This window comes from Zingiber officinale, chromosome 8A, assembly GCF_018446385.1.
Source record: "Zingiber officinale cultivar Zhangliang chromosome 8A, Zo_v1.1, whole genome shotgun sequence".
Lineage (NCBI taxonomy): Eukaryota > Viridiplantae > Streptophyta > Magnoliopsida > Zingiberales > Zingiberaceae > Zingiber > Zingiber officinale.
This window is the reverse complement of record NC_056000.1, coordinates 82,879,408-82,905,592: the sequence shown is the minus strand read 5'-3', so window position 1 is coordinate 82,905,592 and position 26,185 is coordinate 82,879,408. Positions and strand designations below refer to the sequence as shown.

Sequence of the window (26,185 nt, the reverse complement as noted above, 5' to 3'; positions counted from 1 at the left end):
TGTCATCTCTAGACCTAAATTACGAGAAACTTTACCAGCACAATACCCCTTTGCATGAGGGGTCAGGTGATCCTAAATAATAATATCCTTGATCTTATATGAATCTTAATTCATCTTTCATGTAACACTTACACTGGTAATAGAATTTACTAGGGAACTCATTTTCTTTTACCAAAAATCCCACGCAATCAAAACTAAAATCCCACAAGCTAAGAACTATGAGAAGCTTCTTATGGGAATACAGGAATATTCCAAGTGCAAATGAGCAGATACAGTTGATTCCAATATTAGTTGCAACTTCTGGACAAGCAAGCTATATGATCAATTATTTCATTTGGAGATGTACTGTGGGTGGCAGAGTCTTCCTAAGTATCCTGGCACATTCCCACTTTCATCCTGCAAAAAATGAACATTTTGATCTAAATAACTTGGAACCAATTTCCAGGAAATAAAATATGGTGCGAGTACTTGAACAGAATCACCCTGTCAAGTAAGGATGAGAAAATGCTACTAGAATAGTAGTATTCCAGAAATGGCTTTAGGGGCAACCTCAATATTGAGTACTAAGAGCCATGCCTATGCACACAAGGATAAGCAAATCAGAGTGGGATAACCATGCATTGCATACCTTTCCAATCTGAAGGATTCCTCATCGACAATAACTGGAGGAATATTCCAGGTGCCAAATGCATGACCAGAAGTTAACCCTCCTGAAGGAAAAAAAGAAATGTGAAAGTTACACCAATTAGTATCGATGTTAAATACATTTGTTGGCAGTCTGGTTTGCTCAGTAAAATTGCCTTCTCTTGTAGCTTCTTCACATCTTCTCCAATAATTTGTTGACAATTCCTGATCCAAAGTCCTCGACAGGCACTCATATTTCTTTTCCGCATCGGTAATACGTTGTGCCTAGTAAAAAGGATTAGAACAGTTCAGACACTACATCATATTTGACCTTGTATTCCTTCCAGATTTTTTAAAATGCAGTCAACTTGTGCATGCCAGATTGTCCTGGTATGTACCCTCAGAACAAACGAAGAAACAAGCATAAGCTTTGTTCAGTCTTAAATTAAAGTAAGATACCCCTATGCACTTTCTGACGATGGCAAGTTTTTCTACGTTCAAAATGCCATGTCATGTAACTTCGCAGTCTACAAGATTACATGTTGCATATACATATGACACTGAAGTGAATTTAAAAGGAATACTAACTCACCAACATACATGGTGCTGCTGAAGCTCCATATATCCTGACAAACATACGCAGTACATTGAAGCTGTTCTCCATAACATCATCCTAAATATACAAGAAATGTTTGTCCAATGGTAACTTCACAAGAGTTAGATTTATCTGATCCTGACATGCTCCAAATGTAATTTGATAAATATAGACACACCTCATAGTCATACCTACATTTTCAGATAATCATTAGTAAAAGTGGGCCAAATAGAGGGAAAATAGTAGTAATGAATCAACAAACAGTAGTTTGTAAATAACAATAGAATGAATTATGTGTATGTGAACTGAATGACAACCGATTAGTGGAAGTGTGATTCTGACTTGGGGAAAACTATTGCAGTCATCTCAGCAATGGTATCCATAGTTGGGCAAACCTCATGATATATTATATACGTATTGACTGTTGCATATTGCAAATACCAGCTAAAAGCTGTCTAGAAAATACAAGTATACGCTTAACCCTACAATATTCCTAAAGGTGCACTTTGTTGTTTACATAACTGCTTATGAGTCAAGGGCATGTTCTGTATGGTACATGGCAAAGACATGGACTGTAAGTTAAACTAAAAAGACAATTTTCCTATGACTTGGCAAAGGTGGACTTTCTTCACATCCATTGCAGGAACTAATGGACCGTTAACAGATAGAAATTATTCTTCTTTTAAATCTGTCAGGATTTTGTAGCCATACTCAGGCAATTCAAAATTGAGAGAAAAATGAGAAAACAGATAGAAACTATTCTTCTTTTAAATCTGTCAGGATTTTGTAGCCATACTCAGGCAATTCAAAATTGAGAGAAAAATGAGAAAACAGCTCCTTGCACCTTCATAGGTGTTGGAAAATCATATTAAACTGCTGTTCAGTTTTGCACATTTTTCAAGTGTTCACAATCAATTTGATATGTGGCCATGAGGGTAAAATGGCCTGACAAAATATAAGCTATAAGCATTTCATCAATCAATGTGCTTAAGCTAATAGTGGAGGCAATTGACAGCAAATACTCACAGGTCGTCTGCTAACTCAACCAAATACTCTGAAACTGATAGAAACTCCATATGTAGTTCATTGACCTTAAAAATGATAGACAACTATATTAATTAAGAATGAACAAGAAAATCACAAATCAATCTTCATATGGATAAATGAAAAACAGAGTTCTTGATGAATAGTTGACCTATTTGAACACAGAGAAATTTTCCATGGTGATTGATAGCCCATTCTATTATTATCAGATTAACACATATTACGTCAAATAAATATTCACTCTAAATTGTTTGAAGACCAAGGACTAAAATCCCATTCTGAGCTGGGGTTTTAGTCCCCAGTCGAAATTAAAGATTTTTTTGTCATTTCGTCTTGTGTCAGCAAATGGTTCTAGTCACTTTGACAAGTAGGAGAGTAAAGAAACAGACAAGAACGAGGGGAAAGAAGAAAAGGAGCGGGAGGAAGTTCACTTACTGAAAAGGAGGTGTCACTGGTGTTGGGTGAGTCATGAAGAGGGCACAAAATAGGCAAAGAATGAGATTGTGGCTACGTAACAAGGGCTAGGGCTAGGGCTAGGGCTAGGACATCCCCATCTTGGAACAATGAACTTGCAATGAATGGATGAAGGATGGGCTCATAACTTGCTTGTGGATGAACTTGTAGATGATGAATGAACTTGCATATTGTGAACAAACTCGAAATGGCAGATGAACTCATGGGCAAACTAGTAAATGGTGTCTAAACTCACAAATGGCAAATGAACTTGCAGATGATGGATAAACTAGTGGACGAATTTGTTGATGGCGAAGGAACTCATAAAGAACAGATGATCTCACAAACGATGGACGAATTGGCAAACAAACTTGCAGATGAAGGATAAGCTCAGGAGGAAGTAATCCCTCACATACTGAGGATTTTGGATCCTCTTGTGTCATGATCAGTAAGCGGAACAAAATGATTTGCACATACTGACAGGTATAAAATGAATTTGAAACATTGTGAAGACAGTATAATAGTAATGAGCTGTTCAACACCCATCTACTTATTTCACAACTAAAGCAACCAAACTAATCAGAATTTGTAGCAAAAGACAAACACCAGTCAAACTTAAATATCTTGGAATATCTCAAATTATTGTAAGGCAGTATTACGATGTTAAAAAGCTCAATCCAATTCAAAATGCTTAGGTGCTTACATGGGAGACCTCTTAAAATTAAAGAATATTTTTAAGAATCCTCATCTGAAAAATGTTAATTAAGAGGTAGAGTTTTATGCTCTCCTCACTACGCAATCTCTTTAACAGACCTCTCCTCAGTGTTGTAAATAGTGGTAGGCGGTGGCGAGGCGGTCAGTGACCGCCTACTGCCTTAGCCGCTTAAGCGGGTGCCTAGGCGATTGAGTTTTTTTTAGGGTTCCTATAATAAAGATAATCTAACAATATAGTTAATAAAAATTCATCACTATATTAATAATAAAAAAGTAATATCATTATTCATACCAAAAGTCTAAATTAAAAAAATTTAAAGTTTCAATTCAACATGACAACAAGTCAAGAAGGACTAGGCCAAACATAACTAAGCTTCTAAATTATCAACACATCCACCATCAACTACATCCATAATCCTCTCATCATCGGACTCAAAATCAACATATCCTTCATTCTCCTCCTCCGATGTATCTAGATCTTCATTAAGTTCTCTAATGGAGATGTTCCTTGCGCTCCTCCTTGGTTGTAGCATTTCATCCACTCTCGAGACCTCCGCCACCTTTCTCCAAGTAAGTCCCAAACCCGACTCGACCTCATCTTCATCACGACCATCAACAAGCCAACCTTGAGCTTCACTAGCTTGAGAGGATAAAAACAAATCTCCACCCATTTCTCTTTTACTTTTTCCTTCATAAGATTGACGTTGAATTTGACATATACAAGATCATTCAATCTTGATGTCTCGAGTCTATTCCTCTTCTTAGTATGTATCTAAATAATTAGAAAATTATTAAAAATAATAAAAATAAAGAATAAATAATACACTTATCCCTTTAAATTAGCTCCAATTTCTTTCACCCCAATGAACTACTTGTTAAACAGAGAAATCGCATTGCCATTTTTTGTAAGTTTGGAGTGTCACCACCGTTATTGGACCACAATCCAACTTAAAAAATTAAAGAAGCAAATAAATAAATAAATAATCCAAAAATAAGTAAAAGAGACATATATGCTAGTGAATAGAAATAAAGAAAAGAGATACAACCTGGATCAAAGTTATGGTACACATCCACCTTCTCATATGTCGTGACCGTCATTTTTCTTCCAAAGTTTCCAGATTTATTTGTATACTTTAACAATTCTTCATTAGAAATGGTAGATTGTATATCCAATTCAGAGGGAAAAATTCTCTCAACCCAATTTAAGAACTCATTTATAACATTGATGTCATTTTGTATGCTTGGATCTTTGAAGTAAAAAATTGGATTCAACAAGTAAGCGACATAACGCAAAGGACTATCAAGTCTACCTTTAGACTTCTCATCAATAATCTTTAAAATAGGGATGACAATTTCTTCATTTTTGAAAGTCTTTCTAATCTCTTCCTTTGCTTGTTTAAGTGCACCCAATAAAAAGGCTATTGAGGGCTTTTTGTCACCGTCAACAAGGCGTAAAACTTTCACTAAAGGGGCCAGAACATTCAAAGCCAAAGAAACAGCATTCCAAAAAGAGATACTTGTTCCCGTTGCCTCCGCCGCTTTCCCCTTCACACTACTCCTTACTTTTGCGTTGCTCCACTCCTAAGATGTAAACATAAGTCTCAATTGATCTTTCTTGTCTTTGAGACTTCCCAAAACGAAGTAGCAAATCTAGTCACCTCAAATCTCACAATATCCCTCTTCTTGGTATATTTCCTCATAATAGCCAAAGTTCTATGATGTGCATAGATGAATATTGTTAGAGCCTTTGCTTTCAAGTATTCCGTTAAACTTGAGTAACTTTCTAATTGCTTCAAGCATGAGATTGATTGTATGAATTGCCAAAGAAGTCCAAAAAAATTGAGGTTGTGCAACCTTCAACAACTCCGCTGCTGCCATATTGTCATTATTTGTTGCATTGTCTATCGCTACTTGAACCACATGTTGAGGATCAATTACATTGATATATTTTCCCACAAACTCAAAGATGTAAGTCCTAGTGTGTGTGCCTCCAAGGATTTTTCAATAGAACCAAAGAATGAAATACCTAGTTTGCAATTAACACATAAATTCATAATGCTTCTCCTCTTGCGATCTGTCCATGCATCAGTCATAATTGAAGATCCATTTTTCATCCACTCTTCTTCATGCTTTTTAAGAGATAATTTGGTTCTCTCAACTTCTTATTTCAAAGGTGGCTCTCTTGAAAGATATTGACTTGGAGGTTTGTAGCCCAGATCGAATTGACCAACCGCCTCTATAAATTGTCTAAAGCCTTGATTGCCAATTGTATGAAAAGGAATCCTCGCCTCATAAATCCATCTTGCAAGGTGCTCATGCACATCGTTTGTAAACTTTAACTTTAATGCATCATTTATGTTTTGTTATCTTGCCTTTATTGGATCGATTGCAAATGTCCACTTATCAATAGGTCCGAGGTGCTTTGACTTGTTTTTTAGAAGAATCTCCCTCCACTAGACCATCTTCATCCTCTACATCAACACCTATATTTACTTCCATCCTCTCTTCTTTTAGTTCTTCCACCCTTTCTCACTTCTTATTCTTGTTATTTTCAAAATAAACTCTTACTCTTTTTTTGTCTTCATTAGATGCTTTAGGACATGCTTCAACTTGTCTCACAATACCTGCAATATGATGCTTCATTCGATAAACACCTCCTTGATAAGTCTCTTACATAATTTGCATGTGATCCAATCTCTTTTTTCTTTGCAATACTGTACCCCATATCCAAACAATATCATTACTCTTCTTCTTCAATTTCACCTCCGGTTGTTTCTCATTTTCCGCCATTAATCTTCAATAATAACAGAAAAAATAAGAATTAAAAGTTAGCGCAACAATTTAATCTAAATATTAGAAAATTAAATATATAATAGACTAATAGCTATGTATATGTGATCAGTGCATTTGAGATTTTTTTTTTATTTTTCAATTATTTTTTTTAGCTTGTGGGTATGTCATTTAGGATTTTACCTTTACGGTTTAAAGGTTGGATTATGATATTAAGCACAAAAAAAAATTAAATTGAAAAAATATCTTAGGTGGGGACAAGGTATGCGGTGTAAGTTAAATTTTAATTAAGTCTATTTAAATTATTTCAATTATAGCTAGGAGTTGATTAAAATTATTAATATTAAATATTTGATTAAATCCTAAGTTTAAAAACAAAACAACACAAAAAAAGAAGCCTAATCGGTTTCTGCTCCATGAGAGCATGCGCGATGGACAGCACGTGCAACGAACGCTAGCTGGACAGTCTGCCGCGTGTGCACAGAAGCCTCGCCGGGCCCGGGCGACACGTCCGAGCCTATCGTCGGGCCCGGGCTATGCATCTGTGCCCTCGCATGGGTCTGGTGAGGCGTTTGTGCCCTAGCGACAGGTCCGGCGAGGCGTTCTAGAGTTCTTGCACGAGCCTCCGAAGGAAACTTTGAAATCTAGGTTTTTGAAAACCTTATCTGATAGCAACAGCGGCAGCTGCGACAGGCAGCAATGGCGAGCAGCCGCGCAAGTGGCTGGCGGCAAAAGCTACGGACGGCTGGCTACAATAGTTGCCAAGCGGCTGCAGGCGGAAAGAGGCAAAGGAGGAAGGCAATTAAGTTTTTTTTTACCTACTTGTTTTACCCCGCCTTTTAAGGCCGCCTCCGACAAAAGCGGGGCGAATGACCTCCATCTCCTGTCTGAGCGCTGCCTAGGCGGCCGCCTACAACGCCATTTAGAACACGACCTCTCCTTGTGAGAATATTTGGAAAAGGAAGAATAAAAAAATGATGAATGTAAACCTTTTGTGTGATAGTAAATGATTGACACAAATTCAAAATTCAAAATGTTAATCATTTAAACCAAAAATGCAAATTTGAAACAACGAGATTAATTATGTCACCAGATGTAGGCTTGTGATAATGTATACCTGTTCACCCCTTAATTGGTACAGTAACAGATTGAGAACTCTGTAATCAAATGATTTTAGATGAATGGCTTTCAGAACATCTTCAACTACTATCTGGCAGAAAAATATATTAAGCATGACATGTCAGGTTGATGTTGGTGAATACTCAAACAAAAAAGGAGACTGGCAGATGTCATTCAAATTATAATGTCATTGAAGCTATAATCTCACGCATGATTCAAGTTTCTTAAATTTTTACAAGTTATAATTGCATGGTCTATTAGCAATAAAACAAGATAAATCCAGCCTTCTCATTGTAAGTACAAGCATGGAAGTAAATTGATTTTTGAAACCGATGCCAGTTCCTTTGTCATACTCATAACAAACTTTATAGTATTATGCTGTTAATTCAAAGAATGACAAACTCATCTTTAAAGTGTTCATGCTTTGAGATAATTACGAGGATTTGTATTCCTGCCTAAAAACTTATCAAATTGACAATTTAGAATGTTTGATCTGTAAAATTTTGTAAGACTAGTCTATTATGGTGATTATAAAGGGATCAACTAAATGAACAGAGATGGCTGTATGAAAAAGAGATAATGAAAGACTACTACAACCCTATTAACATAGTCAGGAGGGCACAAGAAAAGGCAATAAAGAAGAGAATTAGCGAAAACAAGAGGAGAAAGAGGACTAAATATAAGAAGGAAAAACTGAAAATGGAAAAAACAACAAAAATAGTAGAGCAGTAGGGCACAAGAAAAGACAATGAAGTACGGAAAGCAAGAGGAGAAAGAGGACTAAATACAAAGGTCAATACTGAAAATGGAAAAATGAAAACTGTCAGAGATAGAAGTATTATGAATATATATTTTTTAGTCTATTATGGACTTAGGCTTACATTTATGTAATAAATTCAAGGATTCTAGATCTTGAAGAAATAGCATTATTATTTTTTTAATAACTTCCGCAATAGTTCTACCTCACTGTGATTTGGTGTATAGCTATTATGCTCAAGCAGAAAAACTGCCATTGGTGGGTGAATCCAAAATGCTTCCTATTATAGTCATCTCTGCCTAACAAATTATGCTAGTTTTCCATAAGTATAACATGCAAACAATGGATTCATACAATATCCTGACAAATCATAGCATAATATGTTCAATGAGTAATAGATTCCAGTCTTCTTTTGTGGCTAGGCTCTGTTAATCCTAGCAGATAAAGAAGAGAGTAGATACAACAATGAATAACATTGCTCAAACAAATAAACAACGATTCAAAATTCAAAAAATATATAAAAATATTTAAATGATATTTATCTCTTCCATTCTTAGTTTATTTGCCTTTTTTGTACTACTCATCCTATTTCCTTTTTGTGATCACCATCAGAGCTGCAATTAATGGACAGAACATAGCATACAAAAATAAGGACAAAAATAAGGGCCACTGATGAACCTTTTTGTTTCTTGACAAAGCATGACAAAGTTTTCTTTCAAGTGACCAGTACTCAAGACCTGAATTAAGCTCTTTTCTTATCCTATAAGAAAATTGAAAGAGAATTTAGTCACAAGAGCATCAAAATTTGTAATATAAACTCCTGCAACAAAAGCTGCATGATAGAAGGTACTGAACCTCACAGTTAGAAGCCCATGAAACTGCAAAACACTAACAAGAGAGTCAAAAGGATCGCCTCTGCAAAAGTTGCTCAAACTGTTTCCCAGTGTACAACCTTTAACCTTCACAGTGAAGCATTTGTTAAATCTGATGTCAGAAGTGAGAAGTTGGAGTTATGAACTAATCTACAACGCCTCCAATGAAAACAAGTTTGATGTTCTTGTTGACAATCTTTAGAAAAATTGGTGATGCTATGAAGTCTGTTCCTGGTGAAATTACCTTGGATGGTAATTGCAATTCCTTCTCATTCAATGTGTCTAGCTGCAAAGTGATAGACAAAAAGAGCAATCTACTTCATCCTTCCAAATAATTAATGCATATTTCTTTCATGGGATTCAGTATACCTGATATATGTAGCTCTCCGTGAAAGAAAGAAATGGTAAGTACTTGAATATCTCCTTTGGATTGTTACCATCTAGTCCATGAAACATGAAATAAGACCTGCACTGTAATTTTATAAGGAAATATTTAGAATGCCATGAACCATGGGATGGCTATATATGTTTCAACTTTCAACAGGATAGGAATGATACTGGTGTTAGTTTAATTCAATACCAGCAGTGAGTCCAACAAGGTGCAATTTCTATGATGATGATATTGATACACTGATATGCGTTTATTATATAGGTTGTAATATAATTTGTCCATAACATTAGTGTTCTTAGTGACTAAGGTAAGATTGCAAGTTAAAACTATTTGTAATAGAGACCAGGACAAGGATTGACTAATCAATTAGTAAGTTTATCTTTAAAACTATTTGTACACAACTTCTCTGATATTAGAGATTCCAAATGAGCCATCAAAAGAATAGTTCAACCAGATAATTTATATTGTTGCTCAAGAATTTCAAAATGGTGATACGTAAGCAGCAAGCCATGAGTCTCAACTACATCTCAGTGACTTGGGTCAACTTCTAAGCTGTGTGAACCTTATCTTAAAACACCCACTACATATACACACAAAAAAAAAGAGAAAAAAATGCACCAATATGTAGCTCAATCAGGGAATGAATTGGACAAATCAATTATTTATATAGACAAAGAGGTAAAGAATATAAATTGTATTGTCATTTGACGATGCATGGTCTTCACAGAATGCCAATAGCATGTCAAACCAGGCAACCTTTTTTGTGATTATGTTTCAAATGCCTCTTTTCATGATAATAGTTTGAAAGGCAAACCAATAACTTAAATTTTACAGCCAGCACAATGAATCAAGACAATATGTACTAAACAAACTGGATTAAACTCATCAAAGATATGCATGGCGAGGATATGTTTCACAAACACAATAATTAATGTATCTAGTCAACAAATTTCAGGAGCCTCTATAAATAGAAAACATATAATTTATTTCATTGGTTTCAGTTTGTCTTTTATGTTCATCTCTTCTACCCAAAGAAATTATATCAAATTTGAGACGAGAATGAAGTTTGCCATTGACAAGATTGAAGTGTCAAATAACAATGCAAACTAATTTGGTTGCATCGGTATCGAGTTCAAGTTGGCAAAAACCTAGTGAGCCTAGTTATAGTTTATTAAAACAGAAAATTTTCACAAGTGTGTCTAGCCATCATCAAGCTGTGTAAGTTCTAGCACTATCTACTCATTCTCTCTCTTTTTTTCCTAATTAGAATTTTTAGATGTAGTGGCGGAGTTTAGTTGATAAGATGCGTGCTTTCAATTAGGTAAGTATCTCCAACAATCTTTAAATTTTTTATTTTTTTTATAAAAGTGACATGTGTCAAGATCTATTGTTCTTTTGTGTTTCTTAGAGGAAAATAAGAGCATTCAAGAAGGTAATTATATTCAAATATTATGGTTGTGTATGGTTTAGGGAAATTTTCAGTTTTTTCATTTTCTAGAAAATAGATCACAGAAAAATGTGAAAATATATATCAAATTATCCCTCATGATTTTTGTACAAAAATAAAAAAAATTCTCGCAATTTTTAAATTTCTATTTATAATTTGATCAATTTTCACATTTTTGTTGTTAACTATTTTCTAGAAACTGAGAACAGAAACTGGCAAAACTAAAAATTTTCCTCAACTAAAAAACAAGATAAAGTTTCCTGACCTTTCCTCTAAAATGGATTTCCTAGACAATGGAACAAAAATCTTTCCCTTACCTTCCAAATAACTCAGTATATAGATGCCAACCCTAAAGTTGTTTGGCTTTGTCATCATCTTTGTATGATTGTTTTTTCTTCATCTTCTAATATATTTTTCTTCATGTTGATAGTTTCCCCCCATCACTCACAACGCTTACAGGTTATCCCTTGTGGGCTACATTAATTTTGTTATAAAGTAGATATTGAAATGTTATAGCAGCATAAACAATAAAAAGTAGGATGAAGATCAAGGAATTTACAAATAAATGCCTTACAAAGTCCTCTAGGGTAGAATTGGCACGTTTCATTGCATCGAGCCCAATCATGGGAGTTTCTTCAAATTTTGATTCTTGAGTATCCAAACTTTTTTGAAGAGAAGACTGCAATGGAAGTTCAGTATCAATCTGTTGGCAATCTGCACAATCAAATATTAAATGATGGAGAAATTCTTGCAACTAAAAATGATTCCAAAGGCTACGTCAACAATATTTAAAATGTGTCCTCCGGTAAAAGGTCATTCTTAGTGTATTCATAAACTCAAAAAGTAAAAGTTCAAATTCAATGTTCTAATTTTAGCCATTTGATCCCCAAAAAACACTGATATAAATAACAAGATTTAACATCAAGGCTTGCATGATATAACAAATAACCTCAAGACTCAACATATTCAATCAAAGTCATCTCAATCATAAATGGATTTCAAGCACCATCAAAAGGCTATTAAACATACATTTATCACCTTTTGTTATGGACATCAAAAATTGAAATAACAATTTTAAGGCTAAAAAGAAGGCATATCTCAATCTTATTGAATAGAACCACTCTATTTAATAAGTAAAAATCACACAAAAATTCAGTAATAATCTGACACGTTAGTATGCTTCAGTTTATCAAAAGGCCATCTTAACATCTGGTATATTGAGGTAAAACCTAAGCACATACACAACAAAATAATTCCAAGGATATTGATCAAAGTTGGTGTTTTGACCAGGAGTCACTAAAAAAACAAGCAACCAATCAAAGCAAAGGAGAAACTTTAATAAATTCAGATTTGGTGAGCCATTAAATTTCTGAATGTATCGGGCGTTTGTCTTTTTATACCTTCCTCATTAGCAAAGAGAAAAACTTCATCACAAATCTTCGGTGAAATCTGCAGAAAGGAAAAGGTGAAGCTCATTTAGGATAGTGGAAAATGAATATATGAAAAACTTGAATCTTTGAATGAAGCAAATGCAACCTTTGGTAAGAACTCAGAAATTATTTTGAGTTTCACATCCATGGTGACAATTCCGCATGGCTTTACCTGCATTCAACTCTTTAGCATGTCCATAACATACTACTATATTTTGCATGAACGTGTATCAGTCATATTATTCCCACCAGAATTCAATGCAACTTTTTTTTTAGGATGCCAAACTGACCATATCAAAGGAAAGATGTTTTCTTCCGGTAAATATATTCTGCAATTCTAGTTATCAAAATAAGAAAAACAACGTCAACGCTAGAAATTATAGACGGCGAAAGTAACTGAAAATTTAATTACATTTTTTTTAAAAAAAATTTAGAAGGAAACAAGTGGCTGGAAAACATAAAATCTCTCAAAAAATTTGACATGGAAAAGTTCTAGAAGCCTTTAGATTTTTGTGTCAATCTGCTTTTATTGGGAACAAATTCCAGGGCAAGTCATATATCACTGGAAAGCCACTGATGTCTAGTTTCCAACAACAAAAAAGAACTAAAAAATAATGGACAGTGCTAAATGACCAGAATCTGGCCAGCTAGAATGAGTTTTTTAGTAATTTTTAGGGTTATTATTAAGGGTATGCAAGTAATATCATATTTTATAAGTCAATTATACCCTTTCCACTTATTTTAATATTTAATTTTTAAAAATTATCTCTATATATTAATGATTAATTACATTTCCAAATGACATGCATTTCTAAGAGACATGCAAATTATCTCTCTATATTAATAATTAATTACATTTCCAAGATGACATGCATTTCTAAGATACATGCATTGATTAAAGGAATCCTTTATGAATACATATTTTCATTAAAAATTTTCAAGAATCTTAAAAATTTTTAAGAATATGAAATGTTCTTTTTTATTGCACATGCTCTATTCTTAATGAACTGAAGTTGTGGTAAACCAAAATACACGGGAGACCATGCTATCATTAAGAAACTTATCTTGGGTGCAAATTCTAAAAAGTTCATTCTCTCAATAATCTAATCCTCAATATTCTGCCGTGTTCCATCGTTTCCTTACCCTTGCCAATAAATATTATTTTTATCCTTATTTTTGAAATGTTATTATTTTATATAAATTTGATATGGATTATGAGATATTCCTCTGTGTGATAGGGTCACCTCCATAATTTATGGAGCCAATCCAAATTTCCATAATATATAACATCTAATAATACGGATTATTGAATAAAATCGATCCTTATTTTATCTGAGCAAATCAAAAATATGTACTTGCAATATTTTTCTCATAAATAACAATTCATTGGATAAGATCGTTGGATAAGATTGGTTGATTGTTTACTTTGAGCCGAATATTAATTTTGGATTTTTAGTCAGATTAATATATATCTTAAAACTCAATTTCGAAATAAATAATACGGGTTGGATTATAGCATAAAACATATTTTTATTCATAGCGCAAAACAACAGAGCAACACCATAATGTAAACCCAAATAAAATCACTGCGTAGAAGAGCTATCAGAAACCACAATCACAGAGACATGTTTACGATCAACTTCTTCTTTCACGCATTCTAAAAATAGCTCATACGTCTTCGGCAGAGGAAAATCCTCCAGCAACATGTCCCTGACATATTCCTCTGTGGTTTCTTTGCAACTCCTAATCAGAAACTCCTTCATCTCGTCCTTCAGATCTTTCATTTCCTCCACTAGCTTCTTTTGTTCCTCCTTGAGATTAAGATATAGCGTCTCCATGCTCTTAGGCGATGGAGGAACGAACCACTCGTTGCTTCGAATTTTCTTGATTGGTGTTCTTTGTGCCATTATCGTATAGGCAAATGGTAGATGATGATTTAGTTTAGTTTGTTTAGATAGGATTAATATTTGACCATTAATTTACAATTAAGATGACATTTTGTATTATCTAGTCAATTTATATTTCCCATGAATATATTGGAATAGAGCACATATTAATTTTGTATACCAAATTAAGATGGCGTTTTATATTCTCTAATCAATATATACTTCCCAAGAATATATTGAAATTGAAGACTAGTTATTGATATTAATTATGTATACCATATATTTGAAGGATTAACTTTTTAATTTAATTTTAAAAAAATAAAACGCACGACATATCAAACATACAAAATTAAATAAATAAATATATATATATATAACTTTTTAATTTAATTTTAAAAAAATAAAACGCACGGCATATCAAACATACAAAATTATATATATATATAATGGTAGATGATGATTTGGTTTAGTGCGTTTAAATAGGATTAATATTTGACCATTAATTTACAATTAAGATGAAGTCAATTTATATTTCCCATGAATATATTGGAATAGAGCACATATTAATTTTGTATACCAAATTAAGATGACATTTTGTATTCTCTAGTTAATATATACTTCCCAAGAATATATTAGAATTGAAGACTAGTTATTGATATTAATTATGTATACCATATATTTGAAGGAATAACTTTTTAATTTAATTTTAAAAAAATATAATGCATGGCATATCAACATACAAAATTAAATAAATGTTTATATATATATATATAACTTTTTAATTTAATTTTAAAAAAAATAAAACGCACGGCATATCAAACATACAAAATTAAATACATGTTTATATATATATATAACGTATCTTGTGAGATGGTGTCACGGATCGATTATTACTAGGGTCATTGCAATTTCTATGATATATGATGAATAGTAATCGAGTAGATCTCTTGTCTTGTGAGATGGTGTCATGGATCGATTATTACTAGGGCATTGTAATTTCTATGATAAATGGTTATCAAGTCAAGTAGGTCTCTCGTCTCGTGAGATGGTGTCATGGATCGATTATTACTAGGGGCATTGTAATTTCTATGATAAATGGTTATCGAATCAAGTAGGTCGCTCGTGTGATAATGTCATGGATCGATTATTACTAGGGACATTATAATTTCTATGATGTATGATGAATGATTACCAATCGAGTAGGTCTTTCGTCTGGTGAGATAGTATCACAGATCGATTATTACTAGAGACATTGTAATTTCTTTGATGTATGATGAATAGTTACCAAGTAGGTCTCTCGCTGGGATCTCCTGGTCCACATTTTTGTGGACCAAAGGATGGACCACTTCCAATTGTGGTCGGATCATGGCCGCGATCCGGTCGCAATTGGTTGCGATCCTTCCCTGGGTTCACCGTCCCTCCGAAGTTATAATTTGGTTCAGAGCGGGCGACCGGAGGCCACCCAAAAGCTGCCCCCTCGCTCGGCGCCCAGCAATCTAGTTACTTGCCCACCACCGGTGGCTTTTGGGCGACATCAAAATATAACCTAGATGGGACGGTGAACCCAGAAAGGGATCGTAACCAATTGCGGCCAGATCGCAACCACGATCCAATAAAACAAAATAATATCTCATTAAAAATTAAATAATTCAACAATTTTATCAATTAAAAAAATATTATGAATCTTAAATATAAAATTTTAATCAATATTTTTTTCATCTAAAAACTAAAAATATTGATGTGGTGTCATGGACGGAGATTGGCCTTCGAGTGCAAAGGTAGAAGGTAGGGGTGAGCAGTCAACCCGTCAAACCGACCAACCTGCTCATACCAACCCAAAGCAAACCGAAAAAATAAACCCGTCGGATATAGAGCCGGAAGTAGGGTCCTGATATTGTATCATCTGATATAGTAGAGTCAAATATTTTTTTACCTTAATAACTGAACTAACCCTATCCGTGATCACTCCTAATCAAAATAATATCTCACTTATACTAATGAAATGTTCACGAAGGTCGTGTAGATTTGAAGATCAACAGAGAAAAATTAATGTATTAATGATTCGAGTGCAAGTCAAAAAGAGCGGCGTAACGTCCAAGTAACTGATAAACCGCCAGATATTTGATACATAAGAACCGCAAGATATAGGGTTGGATGTAGAGTCCTGATATTGCATTATCTGATCTAGTAGGATCGGATAATTTTTTACTCCAATAACCGAACCAACCCGATCCGCGATCACCCCTAGCAGAAGGGAGCTTGACTGGAAGACCCACCCGTCGAGCAGGGATGAAAGTCGACCTTAGTGATCCGACGGTGCCGAGTGGAAGGGTCGTCGCTCAATGGTAAACGTTAGGTAGCCAAGTGCGGGAAGGACGCACCTCTGGTGTCCCAATTACCATGCCCATAATAAACACTGGGTAGCCAAGTGCGGAGCGGATAACTGCTGAAAACAGCTAAGTAGCAAGCCCACCTCAAGATGAGTGCTCTCTTATTCCGACTTCCCCAGAGTCCCCGATAACACAGCCGAGATAGCGACGGATTCTCTATCCCACCGACGGGTTCTATGGATCAAAAGTAATCGACCAAGATCATTCAATACAACAGTATGAACACGATACCAAGGCAAACCCATGGAAATACCCCTTTATAAAAAAACTAGACACTATGTCACTTTATTTTATGTATTGGAATTGGAAAAGACTATACTATGTACCTAACTTTTCAGTAGATTCTGTATGAGAAAAGGTTAATATTTATTTTGTTTCATTGAAAATAAGGTAAAAATTCTGTTCGTAAGAACAAAGAGAAGCAGATCTATTCTGTTCGTAAGAATCGACACATTGATTCTTTTTTCTCAGTTTCATTTTGATTTTGAACCGTTTGCATCCAAAGGTGCATGTACAGCTCCTAAAGGACTAAAGGATAGGATTTTTTTTTTTTGTCCAAATCAACCGACTTTATCGAGAAAGATTATTTTTTTTTAGGACAAGAGGTCAACGAGGAGATCTCGAATACTATTATTGGTCTCATGGTATATCTCAGTATAGAAGATCAGACTAGGGATCTCTATTTATTTATAAACTCTCCCGACGGATGGGTAATATCAGGAATAGCTATTTTTGATACTGTGTAATTTGTGACGCCCGACGTGCATACAATATGCATGGAAATAGCCACTTCGATGGCATCTTTCATCTTGGTCGGAGGAGAAATTACTAAACGTCTAGCATTCCCTCACGCTTAGCGCCAATGAGTTTTGATTTGAAAAAAAAGAAACACTATGCCTTCGCCATATTGAATATGAATAATATGTAATAATAGCATGGCACTTCGAGTTTGATCTAAATAAATCATTATTTTATTTTATTATTTTTCATAACATAAGATTTTGTATCGAGATAGTAGTATGAAACAAAGAGTATTTCCAATTTGTTGATTTTATGTGTCGGGAGTACTTTTAGCGTCACAAACTTTTTTCCTTATTTGATCATATCAGAAGGGAACTTTGAAATTGCTAAATCATAGATAAAATATCTATTTAAAGCAAAAGAACCATCATAGTATTTTTTTACTCCTACGAAAGGAAGAGTGGTAAATGGATAGTTCAACGATTTGAATCAGATAAATTCGATTTCTTCGATAGAATAGAAGAGAAGAATAAAGTAAATTCCGTTGCGTAGCCGTATGCAACATATAAATGCTCGTACGATTGTTCAATTCTATTTTCTTCTTTTTATTTTTTTATCTTTTAATTTAGCTCAATCATGCGAGATAGAAGAACCTGTTATATCAATAACATTAGGTTAGGATTATGATTCATAAACCTGCTAGTTCTTTTTATGACGGAAGATTATGGGACTTTTTCAGGGAAATGAGACAGATAGTGAAACTTCGCGAAACCCTCACAAAGGTTTATGTATAAAGAACAGGTATGCCTCTTTGCGTTGTAGCCCAAGACATGGAAAAGAGATATTTTTATGTCAACAAAAAGAAGCCCAAGCTTATGAAATTATTGATCTTGTAGGGGTAGATCCTAAGGATGTATGATGTGTGATCAATGGTTGCTGAATAGATCTCGTCTTATAAGATGGTGTCACATTATTATTATTATTCATCTTAAAACTATCATATTAGAATAATTTTTAAAATAAATTTAATACTAATCAAAAAACAAAATGATATATTTATAGCTTTTCATATACAATATGTATATACTTATGTATTATAATATAATATAATGATTTTTAAGTCAATGGTTATCGCTTTAAAAAACTTCTCCACCCATTATTATTATTTTGAAATTTCCACTTATTATATCATTATTAGGGTATACGAACCGTCCTTATATCTTCATTTTGGATCGTAAAGATCTCTCAAATATTAGAACCGTATTTTCACATGCTCTACTTTTCATTCTCAGAAAAATGGTTGTACAAAGACAATGGACTGAAGATGAAGAGTCTCAATTGCTCTTCTACATGGTTTGCAATGGCAAACGAAAAGATACAGGAGACCATGCTGTGGTTAAGAAACTCATCTTGGGTGCATCGAAGTCGATTTTGGAGTTTTTCAACAAGACTATAACGGCTGAGGATATTACGTTGAGGCTTGAAAAGTATCAAGATACTTTCGACAGGTTCAAGTGGTTCTTGGCATGCGAGGGAGTCACCCATTTGTTACCTGAAAATGTAATTTTCGTCGGACCATCATATTACAAGAAGTTCAAGTTCAAAGAGGTACTAACTTCATTCTTCCTCTATTGTTAGTTTCCTTTATTATATATTATTCTACTAATTGAATCTTCTCTAGTCCAATGAGCCTGAAGCATTCCGCCACTTTAGAATGCATGGACTGCCCTCTTATCATCAACTTGAAATTCTATTTGGAAAAGGGGGGATGGCAGCCCTTGATTATCGTTGGCTGTTTCTATCTATGCATGGGGACGAGGCGTGGTTGGGTGAACCAAGCCATAGAAGGATTGACTGGTGAAGGGGCTGATCTTGTATTGATGTTTTGGTCATTGGAAAAACAAAGATTTGCCTGTTATTTTGTTATGTTTCGTTTATAAACTATATCTATGTTTTCTCTTGTCCAAGATGAATTGGGTAGTTGCATATCTATTGCATGTTTTATTTAAGCTGCAAGTTTTTATTTTGGGTTTACTTTATATGTGCTACGCTGCAATCAGATCAGCTTGTTTTTTCTTGTCAGCAAAATTAAGTACAGATTTTTAATTTTTAACTTAAGTGATATTAGTACATAAAAATATATTCGATTAAGATATATTTCAAATCCAAATTTAATGTACAATTTTGGCCAGCATGTGTACTACATTGGGATCAGCTCAATTTCTCGATTTAGATCAACTTGATTTTTTAGTCAACAAAATTAAGTATAAATTTTTTATTTTTAACGTAAGTGATATTAGTATTCGATTAAGATATATTTTAAATCCAAATTTAATATACAATTTGTCTCTCATGTGTACTAAGCTGGGGTTTCAAATTAGCTGGATTTTTTTGTCAACAAAATTAAGTATAGATTTTTTTTATTTTAACATAAATGCTATTGGTACATAAAAATATGTTCTATTAAGATATATTTCAAATCACAATTTAGACAATCATGTGTACTACATTGGTCCAGATGATTCTTATTTCGATAACCGTTCAGATCAATTTACATGGATCAGCTCAGTTGCTCGATTCAAATCATCTTGATTTTTGGGTCACCAACATTTTTTACAATTTATTTTTCTTTTAACATTTGTGGAAATACTACATCAAAATTTGTTTAACGCCCTCTATCCATTGATACACTAATTGACTTGGCTACTTTGTGTATCAATGACTGGTTGATTCAAGTCTAACACGTACATCTCTTGTGCAAAATTTCTCCTACCTCTCCCTCCATTGCCTCCACAACGCCCACCTCTTGTGCCCCTAATATTTCTCCTACCTCCTCCTACATTAGTTTCACTTGCAGAAACGAATCGATTAGTCCTCGGTCTACCACGGGGGCGGGTAACTCGAGGATCCAACACAGGTGTACCACCAACTGCTTGTGTTGGTGCGGTTAGTACTAACGGTCTAACTCAGGTTTTGATGAATGACAAATCAGGTTAAGTTAGGTCTGTTGTTCTATTGAGTGTGCTGAACTAGCAACTTCCACAATTGGATTCCAATTTAACAACTCCTTCAAATCAATTAATTTTTGTTTAACGAACTTCATCTTCTCTGCACTGCCAATGGATAAATCACTACACTCCTGGAAACATCATTCAAGTTCTTGGAATTTCTTATACTCGTCTGTCATATGTGGATAACCTCCAGCGAAAAATATACTTGAATGTCATCTAGGGACATCTTTCCTCCATCTCCTTAACAGATATCTTTCATTAACAGTATGAATGTCTTTCATAGACATTACCTTCAAAATATGACAACAAAGAATTCCCTTGAATTCAAACTTCCTGCAGTTGCAACTTATATACTTCCCATTCGGTCTGTAGTCAACAGCGTATGTAAACTCCTTATGATACCAGTTGTTGACTATGCTTCTCTCCAGAACTTTGTATTTTTCAATGCCAACATGATTGACTGCTTCAATTAATTCCTCTTCAGTTGGTGGAATAAAATGACAATACAATACCCTCATGATCTCTTTTTGAACTAAATTGAATATCGAATTTGTGTATGACCTTTGAAATTGATTCTCCCACTCAAACTGTGATATGCACTTCATTACTTTGCTCTTTGATTCATGGTCTGCACGAAACTCCTTCTGAATAGTATTACTTATTGCGATCTCATATTGTTCAACAAATTGTTTAAGTGTACTCATAGAGTGAACATAACCATCAAAATAAGCATGCATTCCCTCACTTCTTTGTGTAGAAATCATACCTGCCCAAAAAGTGTGATTCAAGTAATCAGGCACCCAGCTTTCTCTGTCGTCGTATAGAGCTTTCAGCCATTCACTTCCTTCCATTCCATGACTCCTTACAAATTCAGCCCATTTACTCTCAAAAGTACAATCGTAATGCTGTCATACACCATTGCTTTGAACTCAACAACTACCTTGTCAAAATCAACCACATTCTTGAACTTCTGGGGCACTTTCGACAGAATATGCCACAAGCAAAATTGATGAATAGTGTTGGGCATCACATCCCTTAGGGCTATTTTAATACTCTCACACTGGTCCGTTAATATAGCAGTAGGATGAATGTTTCCCATTGCCTCGAGCCAATTCATGAAGAGCCACTTGAATGATCTTGCATCTTCATGTGTAACCAAGGCACACCCTAATAAAATGGACTGACCATGATGATTGATGCCGACGAAGGTGGCAAAAGGCATCTTATATTTACTCACCAGGTAAGTTGTGTCGAAGCTTATAACATCATGATATTCTTCATATGCAGCTTTGCTTCGGGGATGAACCCACAACACATTGCATAGCCTGCCTTCATCATCAACATCCATCAAATGAAAGAAGTTCCTGTCCCTCAATTGCATTGTTATAAAGAGCTTGCGAATGGCCTCAGCATCTCCATCACCAAGTCTCAACCTTCTTCTCTTCTTGATAAAATTTCTGCAATCTTTAGGAAGACATCCTAAATTCTCAGGTCCACCAGCTTGAACTTCTAATAGCTTGATATTCTTGCATGGCCTTAGACCGGCAATGTCATTAGCTTCTAATTGTCTCTTCATGTTCACTGACAAAGACCTATGTCTTAGCATTAAAATTGACATTTCAAGATTAAGATCATGACTGTGGTTTATGCATATTTTTGAAACCACCCAACACCCGTTTACTTGCTTGATTGCATTAATTCTAGCTGGGCAATCTATTCTCTTTGAAGAAATTTCAAACCGTCGTTTTCTACCCCGATCACAAATAATCACTACATACTTATCTTCTCCACTAACCTTGTGAGCTGCTCTTTTCGCAATGCTAAAGCCTTTGAGTCGGGCGTGTTCTTGATAAGCTGTGAACATACTATCAATACTATCAAATATCATACCAGGAGAAGGTCCGACTTCAACATTTAAATTATTCGAAAATCCTTTCACAATCTGGGTACTGTCGACTTTGTCTAAGTTGGATTGGTGTCCATGCTCTGAATTTTTCTCGAACAAACTTTCATCATCAGAACAAAAAATTCTGCCATCAAAGAATCCCTATTTCTGAAGTTTTCGATCTCCATAATTTTTGATAGAGAAGAAGAAGAGAATAATTTTTGATAGAGAAGAAGAATAGAATTGATGTTGTGATTTTCAATTTTAATATCAATTTTAACTCTAAACTAATTAAAGTAACCATTGAAAAAAAGTAGTATAATTAAGAACTAATTATTAATTTTTTATAGGAAAATGTCATTAACAGTTTCCAATAAATTCTCTAACTGATTTCAAGTTCCTAATAAATTTTCCGACTAATTTTAAAATTTTCAAGATAAGAATAATTAATACTTTAATTAAGGGCTAATTAGTAATTTACTATATATAAATATTATTAATAATATTTAATTAATTTTCTAGCTGGCCAGATTCTGGCCGTATAGATTTACCGAAAAATAATATTCCGAAGTTATGACCATTTTGGTTGAAGTATGTTAGGTTGGAAATATTGTTCGAAAAAGATTACTCGGGAAAGACATATTGCTTGAGAAAGATATTGCTTAGGAAAGATTTCTCGAGAAAGACAGATTGCTCGGGAAAAGCTGGAAATCTACTCAAGAATTCAAAGATTAACATACTACTCGGGAATTGGAAAGGATCAACCGGTGTTTGGTATTCTTGAATATTTTCTTGGTACTTACAAGATAAAAAAGTTTTTACTGTCTTGCATTTTCGTTTCATTATTAAACACACTTTTTATTTTCGAGGCTCTAGGGAATATAAATTGCATTTAAAATAGTTTGACTCTTCTTGGAAGGTTGTTCCAAGTCTCCCCTATAAAGGGTCATCATTTGTATTGTTGAGCAGATGATTGTTTTTGAGATTGAAATATATTAATATATTTGAGCTTTTAAGCTTGTTAGAAGATTTATCTTCTTAGTTATTTCTCTCAACTCTTTGGTGGATTCCCTAAAGTGGTGAGTATTGAGTGCACCTTGTGTTACCTCCTATTTCTCCTACACTTTCCGGTGTCAAGTTGGTATCAGAGCTTTGGTTCCCAATGGCTAGTCGTAGAAGACAAAGGTCAAATGGTGATGATCCTGCAACTCGTCAAAGAGACCTTCATGATATTGAGTTGGTTGACTTGAGAAGACAAGTGCAACAATTCGAGTAATGTCTTGCACGTGGCGAACCTTTGAAGCATGATGTTGAGGGTCATGGTTCAAAGGCTGGTTATGCAAATTAGGAAATGGGTTTTAGTCCATTTCATAGTCATGGAAATGATGATTCAAGTGATAATGGGCATGTTGCTGCATATTGTCCAAATCACAGTATTATAACTTTTGTTGATAAAGAAGACGATGAGGAACCTTATGAGGTAGCACCTATCTAAGATGAATACGATGAAGAAAGAAAGATTATTTATGAAGATCATGGAGAATCTTTGGTGGTACGGCGTAGCCTCAATGCTACTTATGTTGAAGATCATGTTGTCCCTTTCCAAGTGCAATCTCTTCTCCAAGAATTTCAAGTTGTGATGCAGAAGAAAGATGGTACATGGCATATGTGCACTCATAGTAGAACAGGGAACAAAATCACTATCAAGTATTGCTTTCTTATCCCCCGACTAGATGATCTTTTCAATCAACTTCATAGGTTCAAGATTAATTCCAAAGCTGATCTTCAAAGTGACTATCACACAACCGCAAAAAGATCGGTGATAATGCTTATAAAGTTAAGTTGCCCAATGGTTATGGCGTTTTCACAATTTTTAATGTTGCTGACCTTTCTCCTTATATTGAATCTAATTTTGATTCGAGGGAAAATATTTTTCAATCGAGAGAGAATGACACAGAAAAGTTCAGAAGCCATCGGATTGGTGTCAACTTCAAAGATTAATCTGCTTTTATTGGGAACAAATTATAGGGAAGTCATATATCATTGGAAAGCTATGGATGTTTAGTTTCCAAAAAAAAACGGTGTTCAAAAATAACTTTTCTACATGAAGTTATGACCATTTGTTGAACTCTGTTAGTGTGAAAATATTGCTCGGAAAGATTGCTAGGGACAAACATTGTTCGGAAAAGATTGCTTGAGAAGGATACATTGCTCGAGAAAACACATATTGCTCAGGAAGTGGAAAGAGTCAATCTACATTTTTGGTATTCTTGATGATCTTCTTGAAAACTTGAAGAGGTTGATGAGCCTTTAATACCTTTGCATGCTTTTTCATTATTAAACTCACTTTTATTCTCAAGACTTAGGAAATATAAACCTAGTTAGGTTTAATAAGGCCTTAGGAAATATAAACCACATTTACTGCATTTTAACTCATCTTGGAGGGTTGTTCCAAGTCTCGCCAATAAAAGTTCTACTTTGTATTGTTGGGAGCAGAGATTGTTTTTGAGATTAAAATATATTTGAGCTTTTAAGCTTGTTAGAAGATTTATCTTCTTGTTATCTCTCTAAACTCTTGGTGGATTTCCTAGAGTAGTGAGTTTTGAGTGCACCTTGTGTTACCTCCTACTTCTCCTAAGCTTTCCGGTGTCAGTTTTTCTTCACTCTATAAGTACAAGTGGGGGAAAAAGAATCATACGAATACGTTCACAAGTGCTTGAAGCCCAGCACACTAAACAGCCTCAGCTTACATTCATACAATGGCAAGTCCCTTTCTGTCTAATAAGGGATCATGCGTTCCCTGGTTACAAAGCGAGAGATCAACCAGGCGATTCAAAAAATGCAAACACCACCGTAGGGCTTTTCATCTCATAGAGACTCAAATAAGCACGCAAAAAAACGAAGGGGACGAAACTAAAAAAGGGAAGAAGGCAAATGTCGAGGTACCAACCAAGAAGAAAATGAAATCGGCGAGGAAGCGATCAGTATCTGCGTGACCGGAGGAGATGCCTCGTCCCTCCATCAAAGACAGAAGGCTCTGCACCCTTTCCAGCTTTCGCAAGGTTTCCATTTTCCTCTTCCCTCCGACGCTTCCACCCGATCGAGAGGTCTCTCTTTCTCTCCTCGAAACGATCTATAGTTCGTCCCCTTACCTTCGATGGCTCGACCCGAAATATATGCTCGAGTAAATCTTCGGATGACCAGGGCCAATGGGCTTGGGCTATTTTTCGTGGGTCCCGGCAGAATGCAAATGTCCGTTCAAAGTCCGAAATATGTACTAATATTTTATTTTATCCCCGATATTTTTCTCTTTTTTAAAAATATCAGTTTGAAAAATACAATATAACCACATTGTACCTAATTATCATTTTAAATTAAAAAAAGGCTTTTTCCGTTTAACAAAAATAATAGAGAACGACTATCCACTGCCAAAATAAACCATTTAGTCGTCAATGCAGCTGTTGGCTCGATCAATGCAAACAATTATTTCCTTCTGTTTTTTTTTCCACACCGATGCTTACTAAACAGCTAAGTTAAAGAGAGACAGTGATCTATTTAGTTCAGTGTGAAAAATCGGTGGTGGTGACGGATAGCTCTTTTGCCTGTCATTGTTTCTTCTCTTTCTTCTTATGGACCTCCCACTTCTTCTTAGATGGATACAGGCATCGCCTTTGTCATATTTTCCTCCAAAGTGATCTTCAGGGGCTGTTTGACTTGTGAGTTGCATTTCCTTGGAGAAAGTTTGGATTTTTTTAAGAGCGATGATGAGGTACTTCCTCTGTCTAGGTATATTGGCAGCAGCTGTTCTGGTTGATGGTCAGCCGGGTACGTGCTTACTTCAAAAACTCTTCATTCCTGATGAAGAGTTCATAGATACCGGATCAAATCATGAATTAGGTGAAACTGATATCACAGTTAAGCCAACTCAGGCTCGTAACCTGCAAAACTTCCGTAACGGTATCCGTAATTGCTACACCATAAAGAATGTTTCTCAGGGTTATAAATATCTCATTCGAGCTTCCTTCTTGCATGGCAA

The 26,185-nt window shown here is 34.8% G+C and overlaps 1 protein-coding gene across 2 annotated transcripts; it reads right to left on the bottom strand.

Moving 5' to 3' along the window:
- Positions 1 to 77: 77 nt before the first annotated feature.
- On the bottom strand, positions 78 to 25,321 carry LOC122009749. Of its 2 annotated transcripts, none has more exons than XM_042566030.1 (15): positions 25,100 to 25,321; positions 12,343 to 12,408; positions 12,207 to 12,255; positions 11,381 to 11,520; positions 9,338 to 9,439; positions 9,213 to 9,254; positions 8,952 to 9,055; positions 8,775 to 8,856; positions 7,338 to 7,430; positions 2,246 to 2,310; positions 1,398 to 1,410; positions 1,217 to 1,297; positions 801 to 909; positions 629 to 710; positions 78 to 396 (listed from the first exon to the last, which is right to left on the bottom strand). In XM_042566030.1, exons 1-15 carry the CDS (start codon positions 25,217 to 25,219, stop codon positions 366 to 368), a joined length of 1,179 nt encoding a protein of 392 aa, XP_042421964.1. In that variant the 5' UTR covers positions 25,220 to 25,321; the 3' UTR covers positions 78 to 365. The 2 variants fall into 2 exon arrangements, with proteins under 2 accessions (XP_042421964.1, XP_042421965.1); XM_042566031.1 differs by having other exon boundaries at positions 11,381 to 11,485; positions 25,100 to 25,282.
- Positions 25,322 to 26,185: the final 864 nt, after the last annotated feature.